The 19,930-nt window shown below is 49.6% G+C and overlaps 1 protein-coding gene across 1 annotated transcript in view; it reads left to right on the forward strand.

Moving 5' to 3' along the window:
* LOC145337615 (uncharacterized) overlaps nucleotides 1–17,052 on the forward strand; it is a 51,062-nt gene extending 34,010 nt beyond the window's left edge. Inside the window, exons 5-7 of the mRNA XM_080182421.1 lie at nucleotides 12,130–12,192; nucleotides 13,790–13,882; nucleotides 15,764–17,052. Of these exons, the coding sequence (XP_080038547.1) occupies nucleotides 12,130–12,192; nucleotides 13,790–13,882; nucleotides 15,764–15,780 (173 nt within the window). The 3' untranslated portion in view covers nucleotides 15,781–17,052. The remainder of the gene's footprint in view (nucleotides 1–12,129; nucleotides 12,193–13,789; nucleotides 13,883–15,763) is intronic.
* The last annotated feature ends 2,878 nt before the right edge of the window (nucleotides 17,053–19,930 follow it).

Consider the following 19,930-nt stretch of genomic DNA (forward strand, 5'->3'; position numbering starts at 1 on the left):
GGAGGGAGTGAGTGTTTATGGATGTGGTGCCAATCAAGCGGGCTGCTTAATCCTTGATAATGTTGAGTTTCTTGAGTGTTGTTGGAGCTGCACCCATCCAGGCAAGTGGGGAGTATCCCATCACACTCCTGACTTGTGCCTTGTAGATGGTAGATAGGCTTTGGGGAGTCAGGAGGTGAGTTACTTTTCCCAGTCCTATTTAAGTCTAAATCATTAATACATACACAAGGGCCCCAACACTCTTTCCTATCTCAGAAACATCCATCCACCATTGTCTCCTGACCAACCTCCCTCCTCCCTCCCGATACGGAGGAAGTGAGTGGATCTCACTTCTCCGTCCAGTCCGCCACGACACAGTGGTCAGCACTGCTGCCTCACAGCGTCAGGGACCTGGGTTCGAGTCCGGCCTTGGGTCACTGTCTGTGCGGAATTTGCACATTCCCCCCGTATCTACGTGGGTCTCCTCTGGATGTTTCGCTTTCCTCCCACAGTCTGGAAGACCCGCTGATTAGGTGCATTGGCCAGGCTAAATTCTCCCTCAGTGTCCTCAAACAGACACCAGGGATTTTCGAGGGGATTTTCACAGTAACTTCATTGCAGTGTTGATGTAAGCCTATTTGTGACTAATAAATAAACTATAAAGCCATGTGGATCCTTGTCAAATGAATTACTGATATCCATGTAGACAACATCCACTGCTCTACCTTCATCAATCCTCCTTGTTACTTCCTCAGTTGCTCAGTTGATCAAACACATTCCTCCCTGAACAAAACTATACTGACTATCCCTGATCATTCCGTGCCTTTCCAAGTGACGATTTATCTCGGAATTTTTTCCAATAACCTCCCCACCGCTGAAGTCAGACTCACGGGCCTCCAGTTTTCTCATCTTCCCTCTCACCCCTTTTAAATAATGGTATAACATTCACAATCCTCTTGGGCAACCAGATCCCTCTGTGGTCTTCCTCCATTTAAGAATGCAGATAATCCCGATATTGCAGAGGGAGGCCATTTGGCCCATCGAGTCTGCAACGACTCTCTGACTTCTCACCCAGGCCCTATTCCCGTTATCCCACATATTAACCCTTAACCTATCCATCTTTGGACACCTGAGAGGCAACTTGGCATGGCCAATCCACCTAACTGACACAACTTGTGACACGAAGGGGCAATTCAGCATGGCCAATTCACCTAACTGACACAACTTGGGATATTAAGTGGCAATTTAGTACGGCCAATCCATCCAACCCGCTCATCTTTGGACTGTGGGAGGAAATTGGAGTACCTGGAGGAAACCCATAGGGAGAACGTGCAGACAGTCACCCAAGGTTCAAAGTTCAAAGTGTGCAGGAAGGTTTTTTGACTCAATATGTAGATAGGCCAACTAGAGGTGAGGCTATATTGGACTTGGTGCTGGGAAATGAGCCAGACCAGGTGCTAGACTTGGAAGTTGGTGTGCTTTTTGGTGATAGTGACCACAATTCGGTTACGTTCACCTTAGTGATGGAAAGGGATAGGCATGAACCTCGGGTCAGTAGTTTTAGCTGGGGGAAGGGTAATTATGAGGCCATTAGGAGAGAATTAGGAAGCATTGGTTGGACTAGGAGACTACAGGGACTAGGAACGTCTGAAATGTGGAGTTTTTTCAAGGAGCAGCTACTGTGGGTCTGTGATAGGTATGTCCCTGTCAGGCAAGGAGGAATTGGTAGGGCTAGGGAACCGTGGTGCACAAAAAAAGTTGATTTGTTGGTTAGGAAGAAGAAGGAGGCTTATGTTCGGATGAGGATTGAGGGCTCGGGTAGTGCAGTAGAAAGCTTTAGATTGGCTAGGAGGGAGTTGAAGAGGGAGTTAAGAAGGGCTAGAAGAGGGCATGAGATGACTTTGGCTGATAGGATTAAGGAGAATCCTAAGGCGTTCTATAGGTATGTCAAGAACAGAAGGTTGGTCAGGGCAAGATTAGGGCCAGTTACAGACAGTAGGGGGAAGTTGTGTGTGGAACCGGAAGAGATTGGAGAGGCATTGAACCATTATTTCTCTTCGGTGTTCACGCAGGACGATATGAATGTAGCTGAGGAGGTCACTGGGGTGAAGGGGTGTAAAATAGAAAGTATTGTAGTTGATACAGAGGATGTGTTGGATATTCTAGATGGGTTGAAAATAGATAAGTCCCCTGGTCCAGACGGGATTTACCCTAGGATTCTATGGGAGGCAAGAGAGGTGATTGCAGAGCTACTGGCTCTGATCTTCATGTCGTCGTTGGTCTCTGGTATAGTACCGGAAGATTGGAGGACAGCGAATGTTGTCCCATTGTTTAAGAAGGGGAGCAGAGACTTCCCTGGGAATTATAGACCAGTGAGTCTTACTTCTGTAGTGGGCAAGGTTTTAGAAAGAATTATTAGGGATAGGATTTATAGTTATTTGGAGAGTAATGAATTGATTAGAGATAGTCAGCATGGTTTTGTAGCGGGAAGGTCGTGCCTTACTAACCTTATTGAGTTCTTTGAGAAGGTGACCAAAGAGGTGGATAGGGGTAAGGCAGTAGATGTGGTATATATGGATTTTAGTAAGGCGTTTGATAAGGTTCACCATGGTATGCTTCTGCAGAAAATGCAGATGTATGGGATTGGTGGTAATTTAGGTACTTGGATCAGGAATTGGTTAGCAGATAGGAGACAGAGGGTGGTGGTTGATGGTAATTATTCATCATGGAGTTCGGTTACGAGTGGTGTGCCTCAGGGATCTGTTTTGGGGCCACTGCTGTTTGTAATCTTTATTAATGATCTGGATGAGGGTACAGTTGGGTGGATTAGTAAGTTTGCTGATGACACCAAAGTCGGAGGTGTGGTAGATTGTGAGGAAGGGTGTCGAAGTTTGCAGGGTGACTTGGACAGGTTGCAGTGCTGGGCCGAGAGGTGGCGGATGGAGTTTAATGCGGAGAAGTGTGAGGTAATCCATTTCGGTAGGAATAACAGATGTGTTGAGTATAGGGCTAACGGGAGGACTTTGAATAGAGTGGAGGAGCAGAGGGATCTAGGTGTATGTGTACATAGATCCCTGAAAGTTGGGAATCAAGTAGATAAGGTTGTTAAGAAGGCGTACGGTGTCTTGGCGTTTATTGGTAGGGGGATTGAATTTAGGAGTCGCAGCGTCATGTTGCAACTGTACACAACTCTGGTGCGGCCGCACTTGGAGTACTGTGTGCAGTTCTGGTCCCCACATTACAGGAAGGATGTGGAGGCTTTGGAGAGGGTGCAGAGGAGGTTTACCAGGATGTTGCCTGGTATGCAGGGGAGGTCCTATGAGGAGAGACTGAGGGATTTGGGGTTGTTTTCACTGGAAAGAAGGCGGCTAAGAGGGGATCTTATAGAAACATATAAGATGATTAGAGGTTTAGATAGGGTGGATGGTGATAGCCTGTTTCCTCGGATGGAGAAATCTAGCACGAGGGGGCATGGCTTTAAATTAATGGGGGGTAGTTATAGGACGGATGTCAGGGGCAGGTTCTTTACCCAGAGGGTGGTGAGGGACTGGAATGCCCTGCCTGCTGCAGTTGTAAATGCGCCTAGTTTGGGGGCGTTTAAGAGATTGGTGGATAGGTTTATGGACGAAAAGGGATTGGTTTAGATTAGTGGGTCAATGTTTTTTTTTAAAAATAAGACTGGTCGGCGCAACATTGTGGGCCGAAGGGCCTGTTCCGCTCTGTAATGTTCTATGTTCTATGTTCTATGTTCTATGTTCTAAGGCTGGAATGGAAACTTGACACTGACGCTGTGAAGCAGCAGTGCTAACCACTGTACCAATATGCTGCCCACTTCTATACTTCTGTTCCTTTCTTTGCAAATGTGTGCCTACCTAACGGTAGGACTCTGAATAGTGTGGATGAACAGAGGGATCTAGGTGTATGTGTACATAGATCCCTGAAAGTTGGGAATCAAGTAGATAGGGTTGTTAAAAGGCATACGGTGTCTTGGCGTTTATTGGTAGGGGGATTGAATTTAGGAGTCGCAGCATCATGTTGCAACTGTACAAAACTCTGGTGCGGCCGCACTTGGAGTATTGTGTGCAGTTCTGGTCCCCACATTATAGGAAGGATGTGGAGGCTTTGGAGAGGGTGCAGAGGAGGTTTACCAGGATGTTGCCTGGTATGGAGGGGAGGTCCTATGAGGAGAGACTGAGGGATTTGAGGTTGTTTTCGTTAGAAAGAAGGCGGCTAAGAGGGGACCTTATTGAAACATATAAGATGATTAGAGGTTTAGATAGGGTGGATAGTGATAGCCTTTTTCCTCGGATGGAGAAAGCTAGCACGAGGGGGCATAGCTTTAAATTAAGGGGTGGTAGTTATAGGACGGATGTCAGGGGTAGGTTCTTTACCCAGAGGGTGGTGAGGGATTGGAATGCCCTGCCTGCTGCAGTTGTAAATGCGCCTAGTTTGGGAGATCTGTGGATAGGTTTATGGATGGAAAGGGTTTGGTTTAGGTTAGAGGGCCATTGCTTTTTAACTGGTCGGCGCAACATCGTGGGCCGAAGGGCCTGTTCTGCGCTGTAATGTTCTATGTTCTATGTTCTACCTCTTCACTTCGCTGACAAGTGGACAATCAGCTGACGTGCTTTAAGGTTGTGTGTGTGTGGCCCTGGATGATTGGGCAGAGGGGCCACACTGAGTTACTGTCTTTAGCCAGGAATTGTAATGTTACTCATTCTGGCCTCTTCTTTCTCTCCACTCAGTGCGTCCTTTGATCTGTAATCAATGTTCAGGTCTATCCGGTTCCTGCGTGTTTACACCAGTGACTTGTAAAACAGGAATCACCACCTGCAGGACCACTTCAACCACTACCATTTATGGTAACACGTTATCTTCTAATTTGTCCAATATTTTTAATCCCTCTCTCATTCATTCCTCTTTTTTCCCTCTCTCTCTCCTTCTCTCTCTTCCCTTCCTTTCAGTCTGTCCCTCTCTTTCTCTGTGTTTTCCCTCTCCCTCTTCATCTCCCTTCAGTCTGTCTCTCTCTTTCTCTCTATCTCTGTTTTTTTGGCCCTGTCTCTCTCTCAGTCTCTCTCTCAAAGCAGGAGGGAGACAGAAAGGAGTTTGAGGACAGCACAGAAGTTAAAGAGAGCACATTAAGTAGTAAAAGGCAGTTTCAGTAATCCTCATACCAGACAGATTAGGCAAAAGCAAGACAGAGAGCAAGGGAAGTTCCAGATTAAACTCCATTTATTTCAATGCAAGAGGTCTGACGGACAAGGCAGACAAACTCAGGGCATGGATGGGTAGGTGGGACTCGGATATTATAGCAGTTACTGAAATATGGCTCAGGATGCTTTCTATGGTAAAAATTGGTGAGAGTCATAGTGGACATGCCAAATTTTCTCAGCCTCCTGAGAAAGTAGAGGCATAGATGGGCTTTCTTAACTATAGTGTCAGCCCGGGGTGACCAGTATAGCTGGTCTCACAAGAATAGCAACTTCACATTCCTGCCTGGATACAAGGCTCATGCCATTCACATCGGCAGGGCTTTGAGAGCACCAAGCCCCGCTCTGCAATTTAAAGTATAGATTTCTGGCAAAAAGAATGTTTTGTTATTGGTGCCGACATTCAACATCTTAGAAGGGGAAATCTTGTTGCCAGCTCTGTTTTGTTATGAACAAGAAGTTTGAACTTACTCTGACTAAAGTTATCAGTCTCGACTTGATCATAGTATCTGTCTTTGTCACTTTTTTACTTTTTCTCTCTTTCTCTCTCTTCCTCTCGTTTACCCACTGCCTCACACCTTTTCTGCATCTTTCGTTCTCTCGCTTCATCTTCCTCTCTCCTTATTTTTCCATCAGTCTCTTTCTGTTCACTACTGAGATTAACAAACCAAGAAAGTGTGAAATTGCAGTGACAATCTATATTTGTTTTCAGACGGACAGACTGTAAAGCGGATTAGTAACGGTTGTGGACCTTGCTCTGATCCCATCTCCTTTAACACTGGAAGGCTGGTTATCTCAAAGAGTAGCAGTTGCTGTACCTCTGATCAATGTAATGCACTGACAGAAACAGGTAAGGTTTCAGTGCATTATAACTCAAATCATCATCTGATACATTCATCTGATAATGAGACCATCCCACTGAGTGATACTGTAACTGAATAAAATCAACACTGCTAAATTCCCTCTACACTGGCCCCCATCAAACACTCCCAGGACAGGTACAGCACGGGGTTAGATTCAGAGTAAAGCTCCCTCTACACTGTCCCCATCAGACACTCCCAGAATATGTACAGCACGGGGTTAGATACAGAGTAAATCTCCCTCTACACTGTCCCCATCAAACACTCCCAGAATATGTACAGCACGGGGTTAGATACAGAATAAAGCTCCCTCTACACTATCCCTATCAAACACTCCCAGGACAGGTACATCAAGGGGTTTAATACAGAGTGATGCTCCCTCTAGCCTGTGCCCATCAGACACTCCCAGGACAGGTACAGCACGGGGTTAGACACAGAGTAAAGATCGGGGCTGGCTATCGGAGTGGGCAGGTGGCGTTCGGGACTGCGGGGCGATTGGGAAATTGAGGCTGCCGGTGGGGGTGTGTCAGGGAGGGTGATATCGGGACTGTAGTGTGGGGGGAGGAGATCATAATTGCAGCAGGGGGGTGGTGAGATCAAGGCGGGCGTGTATGGGGAGGGTGCAACTCAGGCCTGGACGCGTCTGGAGGATCAGCGGTCAGGCCGTGGGGTAGGATCACATGGCAGGTGATGTGAAGCTAGTCAGTGATCGGGAAGTCGACAGTGCGGGGCTACTGCACATGAGACTGTTAGTGAGTCAAAATACTTTTATTTCAAAACTCTGACGTTTATTCCAGAATTTTGGGAGAAGCAGGGACTACCAGACTTCTCATAGAACACAAACACAAGTGGACATTTACACATCATGAGTCTTAGTGTCAATCACGACACAAGTTTCCCATTCCGGCCAGAATTCCGGGTCTTCCCTCCTTGGTAGTGATACAACCCCAGATTTAATCAAGATTCACAGCCCAGTTGGCAGCTGCAGAATTGACACAGTTTTAATCCGGTCACGATTCAAACCCCTTCTGCAGCAGTACTGGCATCCCTGTCTTTGAAGTTACTTGTGCGATTGCGCCTGTCCCAGCAGGATTCTTCCTGTTAAAAACTGGGATCGCGATCTGCCATCAGCAGCTGTCAAAAGCCGGTATCGTAAATTACCATCTGTGTAACAATGTCCAACTAACACAAATATGCAAGAATTGCAAAATAACAGCCACATTAACCTATCAGTCCTTTATAAAAATGAAAATTAAAGCATGTAAGACATGAACAAATAACTTATATTACTGCCAGGAGCAGTGTAAGCTTGAGAAGATCAGTCATGATGAAAGGTCCAAAATGCATGAATCCTTTCCCTACTTCATGGGCCAACCCATGCAGACACGGGGAGAATGTGCAGACAGTGACCCAAGACTGCTATTGAACCTGGGTCCTGACGCTGTGAGGCAGCAATGCTAACCATTGTGCCACTGTTCAGTTATCTTTGCTGCCTGCCTCATCATTTTAACCCTTTGTTCTTCAACCTGGATTTGAACAACTGAAGGAAGTGAATCTATAAATTCTCCCAAAATAATTATTTCTCAAAGTTTCATGTGTTAGCTCTGTTTTTACTGTCTGTATACATCAGTAAAAATGGCTTTGTTTTACTTTCTGAAGCTCCATACAAGTCCATGCAGCCTGTGTTCTTAGATTTCACCATTTCTGTCTGCATGTGCCAGGAACCTACTCAAATGTAGTGAGTGTAGCCTCTTTCCTGCGTTGTAATCCCCCATTGTAATCCCTCCATTGTAATCCTCAAGTCTTCGGAGCTCTGGAGAAGAGTCATACAAACTCGAACTGTTACCTCTGTGTCTCTCTCTTTCCACAGATGCTGCAGAACTGCTGAGTTTTTAGGCTTTTAGGTTTTTAATTATTTCAGGGATCGTTGCTTTGGAAGTGTTTACATGGGGGTCTAACCAAGCAGGTGAATGCTTTACAAGATGATTTCTTAACTGTGTAATTGTAGTAATGTGTGTTTAAATTTTCTTCTCTTCTTCTCAATAAATCTTTTATTTTTAAACTCCCAAAAGTATTAGCAGACTTCTTGCTGCTAAGATCCTTCTCATTCTCAGAATACACCAAATAAAGGCTATGGCCAAATTTCCCTCAGGATATTTGGTTCACTCAGCACTTAATGCCTGCTGTGGTTTGTATTTCAGAGCCTAGGAACATCACACAGACTGGACTGAAATGTCAAGGGTGTTTCGACAGATCGTACAAGTCCTGCAGGGATACTGAAAAGATGGTGGACTGTGTTGGAGCAGAAAATCACTGCATGAATGCCTCAGGGACAGAGAGCTTATGTACGTTCAACACTCTGCCAGAGTTGTGAGGCTTTTCATGAATTTCTTCCTAAAGAACAAAGCAAAGTACAGCACAGGAACAGGCCCTTCTGCCCTCCAAGCCCATGCTGATCATGATACCCTGTCTAAAGTAGAAAAAACCTTTTGCCCTTACTCACCACTCTCTGTATGAAAAACGTACCCTGCACATTTCCCTTAAACTTCTCCCCTCTCACCTTGAACCTGTGCCCGCTTGTCATTGACACTTCCACTCTGGGAAAAAGCCCCTTACTATCATCTTGTCTGTGCCTCTCATTATTTTGTAGACCCCTATCAGGTCTCCCCTCAGCCTCTGTCTTTCCAGTGAAAACAACCCGAGTTTATTCAACCTCGTCTCAGAGTCAACACCCTCGAGACCAGGCGACATCCTGGTGGTCATTCTTTGCACTCTCTCCAAATCTTCCTTAGCCTTCTGGTTGTGTGGTGGCCAGAAGTGCACACAATACTCCAAATGCAGTCTAACCAAGGTTTTATTTAGCTGCAACAAGATTTCCCAACTCTTGTACTCAATGTCCCGGCTAATGAAGGCAAGCATGCCATGTGCCTTCTTCATCTCCATGGCCACCAGACTTGCCACATTGAGGGAGTAGTGGACCTGCACGCCCAGATCCCTCTGTATGTTACTGTTCCTAAGGGTTCTGCCATTTAGAGTATAATTCTTTTATAAGTTTATTTATTAATGTCGCACGTAGGCTGATATTAACACTGCAATGAAGTCACTGTGAAAATCCCCTCGTCGTCATACTCTGGTACCAGTTCAGGTCCACTGAAAGGGAAATTGGCACGGCCAAAGCACCTAATCGGCACGTCTTTCAGTCTGTGGGAGGAAACTGGAGCATCCAGAGGAAACCCACGCAGACACGGGGACAACATGCAAACTCCACACAGATAGCGACCCAAGCCGGGAATCGATCCCGGGTCCCTGGTGCTCTTGAGGCAGGAGTGCTAAGCACTGTGGCACCGTACTCAATCCATTTGTTTCTGCTTGTCTCTGAGCTTGACGCTGAGGGCATGAGGATGCGTCCCAGGGTCTCCCACATCACTCAGTCAGGATGGGATGGGTCAGAGTCCGCCCCCTTCTACAGAACTGAAGAGGGATGGAAATGTGATGAATTGTATTCTTGGGGAGCGGGAGGAGGGTTCTGGAGCAAATTGGGAGAGGGCGGAACTCAGGAGAGATTGACAAAGATGTCACAGGCGTGAGATAAAGGGGCTGTTAATGGTGAGGGATGGAAGTGTATTAACTGCTGCAAAGGTCGGATAGCAGGATGTGTTAATCGGAAAACCGAGGTCAGTGGGAACAAAGAGACAGTGACCATGTGGGGGAGGGGTGCGGTCGTGTTGGGACACGCCAGGGAGATTGAAAAACAGAAAACAAAAGGAGAGGGAGAGGAGAACGTTCCCTTCTTCCTCTCCTCCAGAAGATAAGTCATCACATTTCTGCCCCTCCTCGCTCCTGGGGAAGGCTCCGAGTTATCGAAACGTTAACTCTGTTTCTCCACAGATGCTGCCAGACCTGCTGAGTATTTCCAGTGTTTTCATTTCAGAATTCCAGCATCCGCGGTGTTTTGCTTTTGTACACCCTCTGTCCTGTCTGTTTCTAGTTGGAGGGGGAGTTTTCTTCGCCAAGGGCTGTGTCCCCGAACGTGTCACTCTATCACGGGACAGCATGAAAGATCACTTCATCCAGTTTGACGAAAATCCTCACTTTTGTAAGAGCAGCTTCTGTAACAGTGACCAGCAAGATGGCACCACCACAGCAGCGCCAGGTAAAGGCGGGGCGTGGGGAGGGGATGGAACGGGTGCACAGGCCCCCGAGTGTAGGGATATTGATCCATGTTATGGGCATGATTTTCCTCTCAAAATAATAATTGACCAAGAGGCGGGAATACTGGAGTTTTTCCCGCCTGTTTTTCAGGCAGATTTAATTCAATGAATCTCCAGCATCACAGAGTCCATCAGGTGATTCATGCCAGTGTGTATGGGGGTGGGGGAGGGGGGTGTGCAGATCCTAACCCAAACCTGCCAGAGAGGCGGCATCAGCCTGCTGAGGGAGCCATTGCGCATGTTCCAATCTGCCAGTATACTGGGAAAGCAGTTGATAAGCAGTTCCCCCTGCCCCTGATCCCCCCACCACCATCGCTGGCCTCCCTATCTCCGACCCTGATCCCATCCTCCCTCCATGTTGTTGCTGGCCCCAACCGCCGCACCCCCCACCCCCCCGCCCCACCCCCAACCACATCAAACAGCTCCAACCCTGCTGGTGGCCGGACCCGGCCTTCAGTTCCTGGCCCCATCACGAGCCCCACCACCCCCATGCAGAGTTTTCCCCATTCCATCCCCTCCTGCCTCACCCTAACCCTGGTGCGGCTCCGCTCCTATCTGACCCTGCCCTCTGAAGCCCCACCATGTGGCACTGCCTGGTGCCTACTGGACACTGCTGGTGTTCCGGGCTGGCAGTGCCAGGGTGCCAGGCTGGTAGTGCCAGGGTTCCAGGCTGGCAGTGCTGGGCTGGCACTGCCCATGGGGCACTACCCTGTCCCCAACCTCCCAGGGGGCCACAATGGCCCCATCAGCGAGGCTTTCACGCCTGGTCCCCGATAATGGGGACAAAACCTGATCTCCAGTGATGTGGACCTCCACCAATGTTGACGGAAACTTTCCCGAATGATCCTGTTCCAAGATTGCCAATGCGATGGAAATGCTAATTGCCGTATCGTAATCAGCCTTGTTTCTCAGCACGAGACAGACTATGCCCAAAAAAATGGACCAGGACGATCATGACCGGCAGGAGGTTTCCTGACATTTCCCAGCATGCTGTGTTACTTGAGCAGCGCAACAGGCCATGAAAACGATACCCTATGACTGGAGAGAGAGAGAAAGGGGAATGAGGGAGAGAGAGAGAAAGGGGAAGGGAGGAGAGAGAAAGGGAAAGGGAGAGAGAGACAGAGAGAAAGGGGAAGAGTGAGAGAGAGAGAAAGTGGGGAAGGGGAGAGAGAGAGAGAGAGTAAGGGCAGGACAGAGAGAGAGAGAAAGGGGAATGGAGGAGAGAGATAAGGAAGGGAGAGAGAGAGACAGAGAGAAAGGGGAAGAGTGAGAGAGAAAGAAAGTGGGTAAGGGGAGAGAGAGGAAGAGAGAAAGGGGAGGGGAGAGAGAGTGAGAAAAGGAAGGGGGGGGACGTGGAGAGAGATCTTTTATAGGGCCAGCACAAGGCAGGATGGGCTGAGTGGTCATTGCCTGTGCTGTAAGATTCTCTAATTCCAACATGGCTTCCACAAGCCCAGAGCCTGTGATAGCTTTTAGTTTATTTATTTGTGTCACAAGTCAGCTTACATTAACACTGCAATGAAGTTACTGTGAGAATACCCGAGTGGCCACACTCTGGAGCCTGTTTGGGTACACTGAGGGAGAATTGAGCACGGCTAATGCACCCAACAAGCATGTCTCTCAGACTGTGGGAGTAAACTGGAGCACCCGGAGGAAACCCACACAGACACGGGGTGAACATACAGACTCCAAACAGACTGTGATCCAAGCTGGGAATCCATCCCGGCTCTGTGCTAACCACTGTGCCACCGTGTGGTCAGGTAGTGAACCCAATGGAAAGTGCATTGGGAATACCCTGGGACCATCCATCTCTCAACTTTAGTTAGTGATCTCTTCATTTCCCCTCCCCTTCCCTGATTGGTCCAACAGGAGTCACAACGAGCAGTCCAGTGATGTCAGAGACCACCGCTAAAGAGTCAACCAATAGCAACGGTAAGAATTCACATCACCTCTTATACCAAGGATCAATAGGCAAGTACACAGGAACTGGGATCTGTGTCTGTGTTACAGGCCTCCTCGTGTGTAACAGTCTTGAGGGGCTGAATGGCCTCCACCTGTTCCTGTGTGACAGTCTCGAGGGGCTGAATGGCCTGCTCCTGTTCCTGTGTAACAGTCTCGAGGGGCTGAATGGGGCCTCCTCCTGTCCCTGTGTAACAGGCTGGAGGGGCTGAATGGGGCCTCCTCCTGTCCCTGTGTAACAGGCTCGAGGGGCTGAATGGGGCCTCCTCCTGTTCCTGTGTAACAGTCTCGAGGGACTGAATGGGGCCTCCTCCTGTCCCTGTGTAACAGGCTCGAGGGGCTGAATGGGGCCTCCTCCTGTTCCTGTGTAACAGTCTCGAGGGACTGAATGGGGCCTCCTCCTGTCCCTGTGTAACAGTCTCGAGGGACTGAATGGGGCCTCCTCCTGTTCCTGTGTAACAGGCTCGAGGGGCTGAATGGGGCCTCCTCCTGTTCCTGTGTAACAGGCTCGAGGGGCTGAATGGGGCCTCCTCCTGTTCCTGTGTAACAGGCTCGAGGGGCTGAATGGGGCCTCCTCCTGTTCCTGTGTAACAGGCTCGAGGGGGTGAATGGGGCCTCCTCCTGTTCCTGTGTAACAGTCTCGAGGGGCTGTGTCTGGGTTGATATGATTTCAAATCACGGTCAAACATAAGAACATAAGAACATAAGAAATAGGAGCAGGAGTAGGCCATCTAGCCCCTCGAGCCTGCCCCGCCATTCAATAAGATCATGGCTGATCTGAAGTGGCTCAGTTCCACTTTCCCGCTTTCTCCCCATAACCCTTAATCCCCTTGCCTACCAAAAACCTATCTACCTGCGTCTTAAATATATTTAGTGAGGCAGCCTCCACCACTTCAACGGGCAGAGAATTCCAGAGATTCACCACCCTTTGAGTGAAGAAGTTCCTCCTCAACTCCGTTCTAAACTGCCCCCCCTTATCTTGAGGCTGTGCCCTCTAGTCCTGCTGAGCGGGAAGAACCTCTCCACCTCGACTCTATCCATCCCCTTCATCATCTTATACGTCTCAATAAGATCCCCCCTCACCCTTCTAAACTCCAGTGAATACAAGCCCAGTCTATTCAGCCTCTCTTCATAGTTCAACCCCCTCATCTCCGGTATCAGCCTAGTAAACCTCCTCTGCACTCCCTCCAAGGCCAAAATATCCTTGCACAAGTGCGGTGACCAAAACTGCACACAGTACTCCAGCTGCGGCCTCACCAGTGCCCTATACAGCTGCAGCAAGACCTCCCTACTTTTATATTCAATCCCCCTCGCTATGAAGGCCAGCATCCCATTCGCCTTCCTGACCACCTGCTGCACCTGCAAGCTGGGTTTTTGCGACTCATGCACAAGGACCCCCAGGTCCCTCTGCACTGTCGCCTGCTGCAGCTTTTCGCCCTTTAAATAGTAGTCCCTCCGATTATTATTCGTGTAACATCTCCTCTAAAATACGCTCAACATTGTGGGAATGCACAACCCAGTAACAACAATGATGTTTCCTATTAACTTTTATTTCCGATTCTCGTCACAGGACCTTGTTGTACTCTTGCCGTAGTTCTTGGACTCTTAGCAGGTTTGCTGATCATTGCGATAATATGTTGCTGTTGCTGCAGGAAAGAAAGAGGTCAGTCTGCTGTCCCTGTGATAAAATTACTTTGATTTCAATCATAGAATATACGACATGAAATAAATCCTTTCTCCTTATCATGTTTGTAGTACCACATTCTAAACATATTCCCAAGCTCCTCACATCCATCTAATTTTCACAGCCTGAGTCACCTCTTCCAGCCCCGACAACCCTCCCAATCTCAGTAACCTCCTCCAGCCCCGACAACCTTCCCTATCTCTGTAACCTCTTCCAGCCCCGACAACCCTCCCAGTCTCTGTAACCTCCTCCAGCTCCTACAACGCTCCCAATCTCTGTAACATCCTCCAGCCCCGACAGCCCCGACAATCTCAGTAACCTCCTCCAGCCCCAGCAGCCTTCCCTATCTCTGTAACCTCCTCCAGCCCCTACAGCCTTCCCTATCTCAGTAACCTCCTCCAGCCCCTGCAGCCTTCCCTATCTCTGTAACCTCTTCCAGCCCCTACAACCCTCCCTATCTCTGTAACCTCTTCCAGCCCTGACAACCCTTCCTATCTCTGTAACCTCCTCCAGCCACCACAACCCTCCCTATCTCTGTAACCCCTTCCAGCCCTGACAACCCTCCCTATCTTTGTAACCTCCTCCAGCCACCACAACCCTCCCTATCTCTGTAACCTCCTCCAGCCCCGACAACCCTCCCAATCTCTGTAACCTCCTCCAGCCCCTACAACCCTCCCAATCTCTGTAACCTCCTCCAGCCCCGACAACCCTCTCAATCTCTGTAACCTCCTCCAGTCCCGACAACCCTCCCTATCTCTGTAACTTCCTCCAGCCCCTACAACCCTCCCTATCTCTGTAACTTCCTCCAGCCCCTACACCCCTCCCTATCTCTGTAACCTCCCCCAGCCCCTACACCCCTCCCAATCTCTGTAACCTCCTCCAGCCCCTACAACCCTCCCTATCTCTGTAACCTCCTCGAGCCCCTACAACCCTCCCTATATCTGTAACCTCCTCCAGCCCCTACACCCCTCCCTATGTCTGTAACCTCCTCCAGCCCCTAGAACCCTCCCTATCTCTGTAACCTCCTCCAGTCCCTACAACCCTCCCTATCTCTGTAACCTCCTCCAGCCCCTACAACCCTCCCTATCTCTGTGACCTCCTCCAGCCCCTACAACCCTCCCTATCTCTGTAACCTCCTCCAGCCCCTACAGCCTCCCCTATCTCTGTAACCTCCTCCGGCCCCGACAACCCTCCCTATCTCTGTAACCTCCTCCGGCCCCGACAACCCCTCCCTATCTCTGATCTCCTCCAAGCCCTCCAACCCGCCCTATCTCTAATCTCCTCCAGTACCTCTAACTCTCCCTGTCTCTAAAGTCCTCCAGCCCCCTCCAACCCCTCGTAACACAGTAACGTCCTCCAGCCCCCTCCAACCCTCTCAGATCTCTGCGCTCCTCCTCTTCTGCCTCCCCCGATTTCCATTGCTCCGCCATTGGCGGCCGTACCTTCAGCTGCCTGGGTCGGGGGGGGTGGTGAGGGGGGTCGAGGGGGGGTGGTGAGGGGGGGGGGGTCGTGGGGGGTGGTGAGGGGGGTCGAGGGGGGAGGGGGGTGGTGAGGGGGGTCGGCGGGGGGTGGTGAGGGGGGGTCAAGGGGGGAGGGGGTGGTGGGGGTGGTGGGGGGGGGGGTAAGCTCTGGAATTTCCTCCTTATATGCCTCTCCACCTTTTCTCTCGTTTCCTTTCAAACACTCCTTAAAGACCATCCTCTTTTCGGTGAAACCTGGCTGTATGAGACTCAGGGTCAAAGTTTTTTTTCACCCCGGTTCTCCGAGGCATTTCCGTGCGTGGTGGTGTGTGGAAGGTGATAGTTGAGGCTTAGTCGTCATTCCCATCTGAATTCCTCTCTTGGCTTCCTCTAAATGCAGAGTCTAGAATTGTGTGAAGTGTGGTCCTGGATTCCGAGAATACCTGGTGTTCTGAGGCTGTGACGTCTCCATTGACTGGGCTTCCTGCTGTTTGATCCTTTGGCCTTTGGTATCACTCAAGAAGAATGTGACGTCCAGAGGACCATCTATTTCCTTCTTCCTGAGGATTTGAGACAACTACCTCTCAACGGCTGCGAAAAGAAATCCCTCTGCATATTACATTCAGAAATTATGATTGTACAAACGCTTGCCACCGGCTTACTGATTTCTTTTGGTAATGTGTTCACCTGATGTTTTTTTGTTTTAAAAATCATTTGTCCGTGGGACCTGGGCGTTCCTGCCTGGGCCCATCCCGAATTGCCCCTTGAGAAGGTGATGGTGAGCTGATCAACTGCTGCAGCCCCTGAGGTGTAGATACACCCACAGCGCTGTTTGGCAGGGAGTTGTGGGATTTTGAGCCACAGTGAAAGAACGGTCGATGTATTTCCAATTCAGGATTGTGAGTGGCTTGGAGGGGAACGTCCAGGTGGCGGTGTGAATTGAAACATGGGAAGTAGGAGCAGGAGTAGGCCATTGGCCTTTCGAGCCGACTCCGCCGTCCCGTACGATCGTGGCTCATTCGAAGAATCAATAGGCAAATGCACGTGAACAGAGATCGGTGTGTGTATCACAGGCCTCCTTCTGTTCCAGTGTAACTCCTCAATCTAAACACCAGACACTCACCTTCTCCCCCTACCCCTTTAGAATCTAGAATTCTATCTATTTCCTTCTTAAATATATCCGGCGAATTGCCCTCCACAGCTTTCTGTTGGAGAGGCGTCCACAAGCTCGCCGCTCTCTGAGTGAAATAAATCCTCCTCAGCTCACTCCTAAATGGTCTATCCTGAGACTGTGGCTTCTCGTTCTAGAGGTCCCCACACCCGCCCAGCCAGAAGAAACAGCACCCCTGAATTCTGTGCCGTCAGAATTTTATACAGCGCCCTCGTGTTTTTCTGAGTCCCGAGGAACACAACCCTAGTTGGCCCAGTCTCTCTCTGTGCTCGTAGAGGGTTGGAAGGCGGTGTCACAGGATTTCACTCACATGAGTTCCTGCAGTGTGTGTTGTAGATAATACACACACACACACACACACACACACACACACACACACACACACACACACACACACACACACACACACACACACACACACACACACGGCTGTCACTGTGCGTTGGTTGTGGCAGGATTGAAGATCGGGGAAGGGGTGTCAAACAAGCGACCTGCTTTGTCCTGGACGATGTTGATCTTCATTACTATTGTTGGAGTTGCGTCAGTTCTCCAATGTGTGTTCATTAAAATGACCGAAATCCATTTCTGTGGAGTCTCTCATGTCAACCTGAAGTGTTTGAATGAAATACATTATTTGACGCGCCATCACCATTGAGAATGAGGTTGCCAAGTCATGTTTCAAAGAAAAGGTTTATTTCTCCCTCGTCACAGATTGACATTCGCGCTGCAATGAAGTTACTGTGAAGACCTCCTGGTCGCCACACTCCGGCGCCCGTTCAGGGAGAATCGTAGGGCCCAGTTCTCCCATTGCAACTTTCCTGGTGGGTCCGTTCGGGAGAATCGCGCGTTGTCCATTTTGTGGGATTCGTGCGCGCACCCGGAACACACGCATGTCTCCCAAAGCCAGAGAACAGTTGCGGCTGAGACTGCGCTGGAAACCAGCAGGAAAAGATCAATGATTTAAATTTTTTTTTAATGTAGTTTAAATATATCTTGCATATGATTATCGGGCCCAGTCCAGAACTTGGAGCCAAAGAGGTTTACAGCATGGAACAGGCCCTGCGGCCTAATTTGTCCATGCCACCGTCTTTTTTAAAAGCTAATCCCAATTGCCCACATTTGGCCCATATCCCTCTACACCCATCATACCCGTGTAACTGTCTAAATGCTTTTTAAAAGATAAAATTGTACCCGCCTCTATTAATACCTCTGGCAGCTTGTTCCAGACACTCACCACCCTCTGTGTGAAACAACTGCCCCCCTGGACACTTTTGTATCTCTCCCCTCTCACCTTAAACCTAGGCCCTCTAGTTTTAGACTCCCCTACCTTGCCTAAGCCCCGAATTATTTTATAGACCCCTATAAGGTCACCCCTCAGCCTCCTACACTCCAGGGATAAAAGTCCCAGTATATTGAGTCTCTCCTTATAACCCAAGCCATCAATTCTCGGTAGCACCCTAGTAAATCTTTTCTGAACTCTTTCTAGTTTAATAATATCCTTTCTATAGTAGGGTGACCAGAACTACACACAGGATTCCAAGTGTGGCCTTACCAATGTCTTGTACAACTTCAACAAGCCATCCCAACTCCTGTATTCAATGTTCTGACCGATGAAACCAAGCATGCCGAATGCCTTCTTCAACACTCTGTCCACCTGTGACTCCACTTTCAAGGTGCTATGTACATGGACCCCTAGATCTCGTTGTTCTGTAACTCTCCCCAAGCCCTACCATTAACTGAGTAAATCCTGCCCTGGTTCAATCTACCAAAATGCATCAGCTCGCATTGGTCTAAATTAAACTCCATCTGCCGTTCGTCAGCCCACTGGCCCAATTGATCAAGATCCCGTTGCAATTGGAGATAACTTTCTTCACTGTCCACTATGCCACCAATCTTGGTGCCATCTGCAAACTGACTAACCATGCCCCCTATATTCTCATCCAAATCATTAATATAAATGACAAATAACAGTGGGCCCAGCACTGATTCCTGAGGCACACCGCTGGTCACAGGCCTCCAGTTTGAAAAACAACTCTCTACTACCACCCTCTGGCTTCTGTGAGGAAGCCCATTTTGTATCCATTTAGATACCTCACCCCAGATCCTGTGAGATTTAACTTTATGCAACAACCTATCATGCAGTACCTTGTCAAAGGCCTTGCTAAATCCATGTAGGCAACATCATGCCCAATAGCATCTCCCACCCTGCCAGGAATACTCCATTCCGGTGGGGTTTAAAATAGCTCCCCATGTTTGGGGAACTAGTGGGAGACCCTGCCAGAATGGAGGTGGGGGTGGGGGTGTGCAATCAGGGCCCTCCATGAGGTCAATGGGCAGTGGTGGTGCACCCTGGGCATGGGCACCCTGGGGCCTATTGTGGGTGGGGCCTAGGGGGCGATTGGTGGGGGTGGAGGATCGTGCTGCCACTTCGCGTGGGGATTGGTCAGGGCTGGAGGGAGGGCAGTGATTGGGGTGGGCTGGGGGGGGGGTGGAGTGGTCTGCCGGGTGTGAAGTGGGGGGGGGGCGGGGGATGTTGGTCTCCTGTGGGGCAGGGGGGTGGTGTCTGCCTCCCTGGGGAGAATGTCAGCGGGGAGGGGGGGTTTGTCAGAGTGAGGAGGGTATGGGGATGGTCACTGAGTGAGGGAGGGGGTCGCGGCTGGCCTGGGAATTGTTGTGGAGGCTGCGATGGGGGTGGGGGTGGGGGGGGGATGTGGGGGGTGCTGAAGGGGCATCTCTGCAGGGGTCCCGGGCTGGCCAGTGTTCGAGCTGGCCGGCAAATGGAGAGACTGACAGATCGGGGCCATGCGCAGAGTTCCTGAACTGTGAGACTCCAGTGTGAATAGGCCCCGTGCCCTGGATTTTAATGAGATTCAGGATTGTGACCTGTGCAATGCGCAGGGTGCAGAGATTCAGATCTGAAGTTGCACTGAAGAAACAATCGTGATCTAGAATAGTTTTCTCACCAATTCAGCAATTCTGGGAGAATCACCCCTCCCCCCCCCCATAGAATAGTACAGAGCACAAGGAGGCCATTCTGTCCATCGAGTCTGCACTGACCACCCAGGCCCTATGGCCATAACCCCATGCATTTACCCTAGCTGGTCCCCCTGACACTAAGGGGCAATTTCAGCACGGCCAATCCACCCAACCCACACACCTTTTGGACTGTGGGAGGAAACTGGAGCACCCGGAGGAGACCCACGCAGTTACAGGTAAACCTGCAGACTCTGCACAGACAGTGACCCAAGCTGGGAATCGAACCTGGGTCCCTGGCGCAGTGAGGCAGCAGTGCTAACCACTGTGTCACCGTGCCTCCCCTTATGCACAGTGGGATCCCACAATCTTGCCCCCCCTCCACCCCTGACACAGTTTGTATTGTTTTGTTTAGTTCATTCA

Source organism: Carcharhinus amblyrhynchos, unplaced genomic scaffold, assembly GCF_965287045.1.
Source record: "Carcharhinus amblyrhynchos unplaced genomic scaffold, sCarAmb.v2.hapA scaffold_53, whole genome shotgun sequence".
In the NCBI taxonomy this organism is placed as follows: Eukaryota; Metazoa; Chordata; class Chondrichthyes; order Carcharhiniformes; family Carcharhinidae; genus Carcharhinus; species Carcharhinus amblyrhynchos.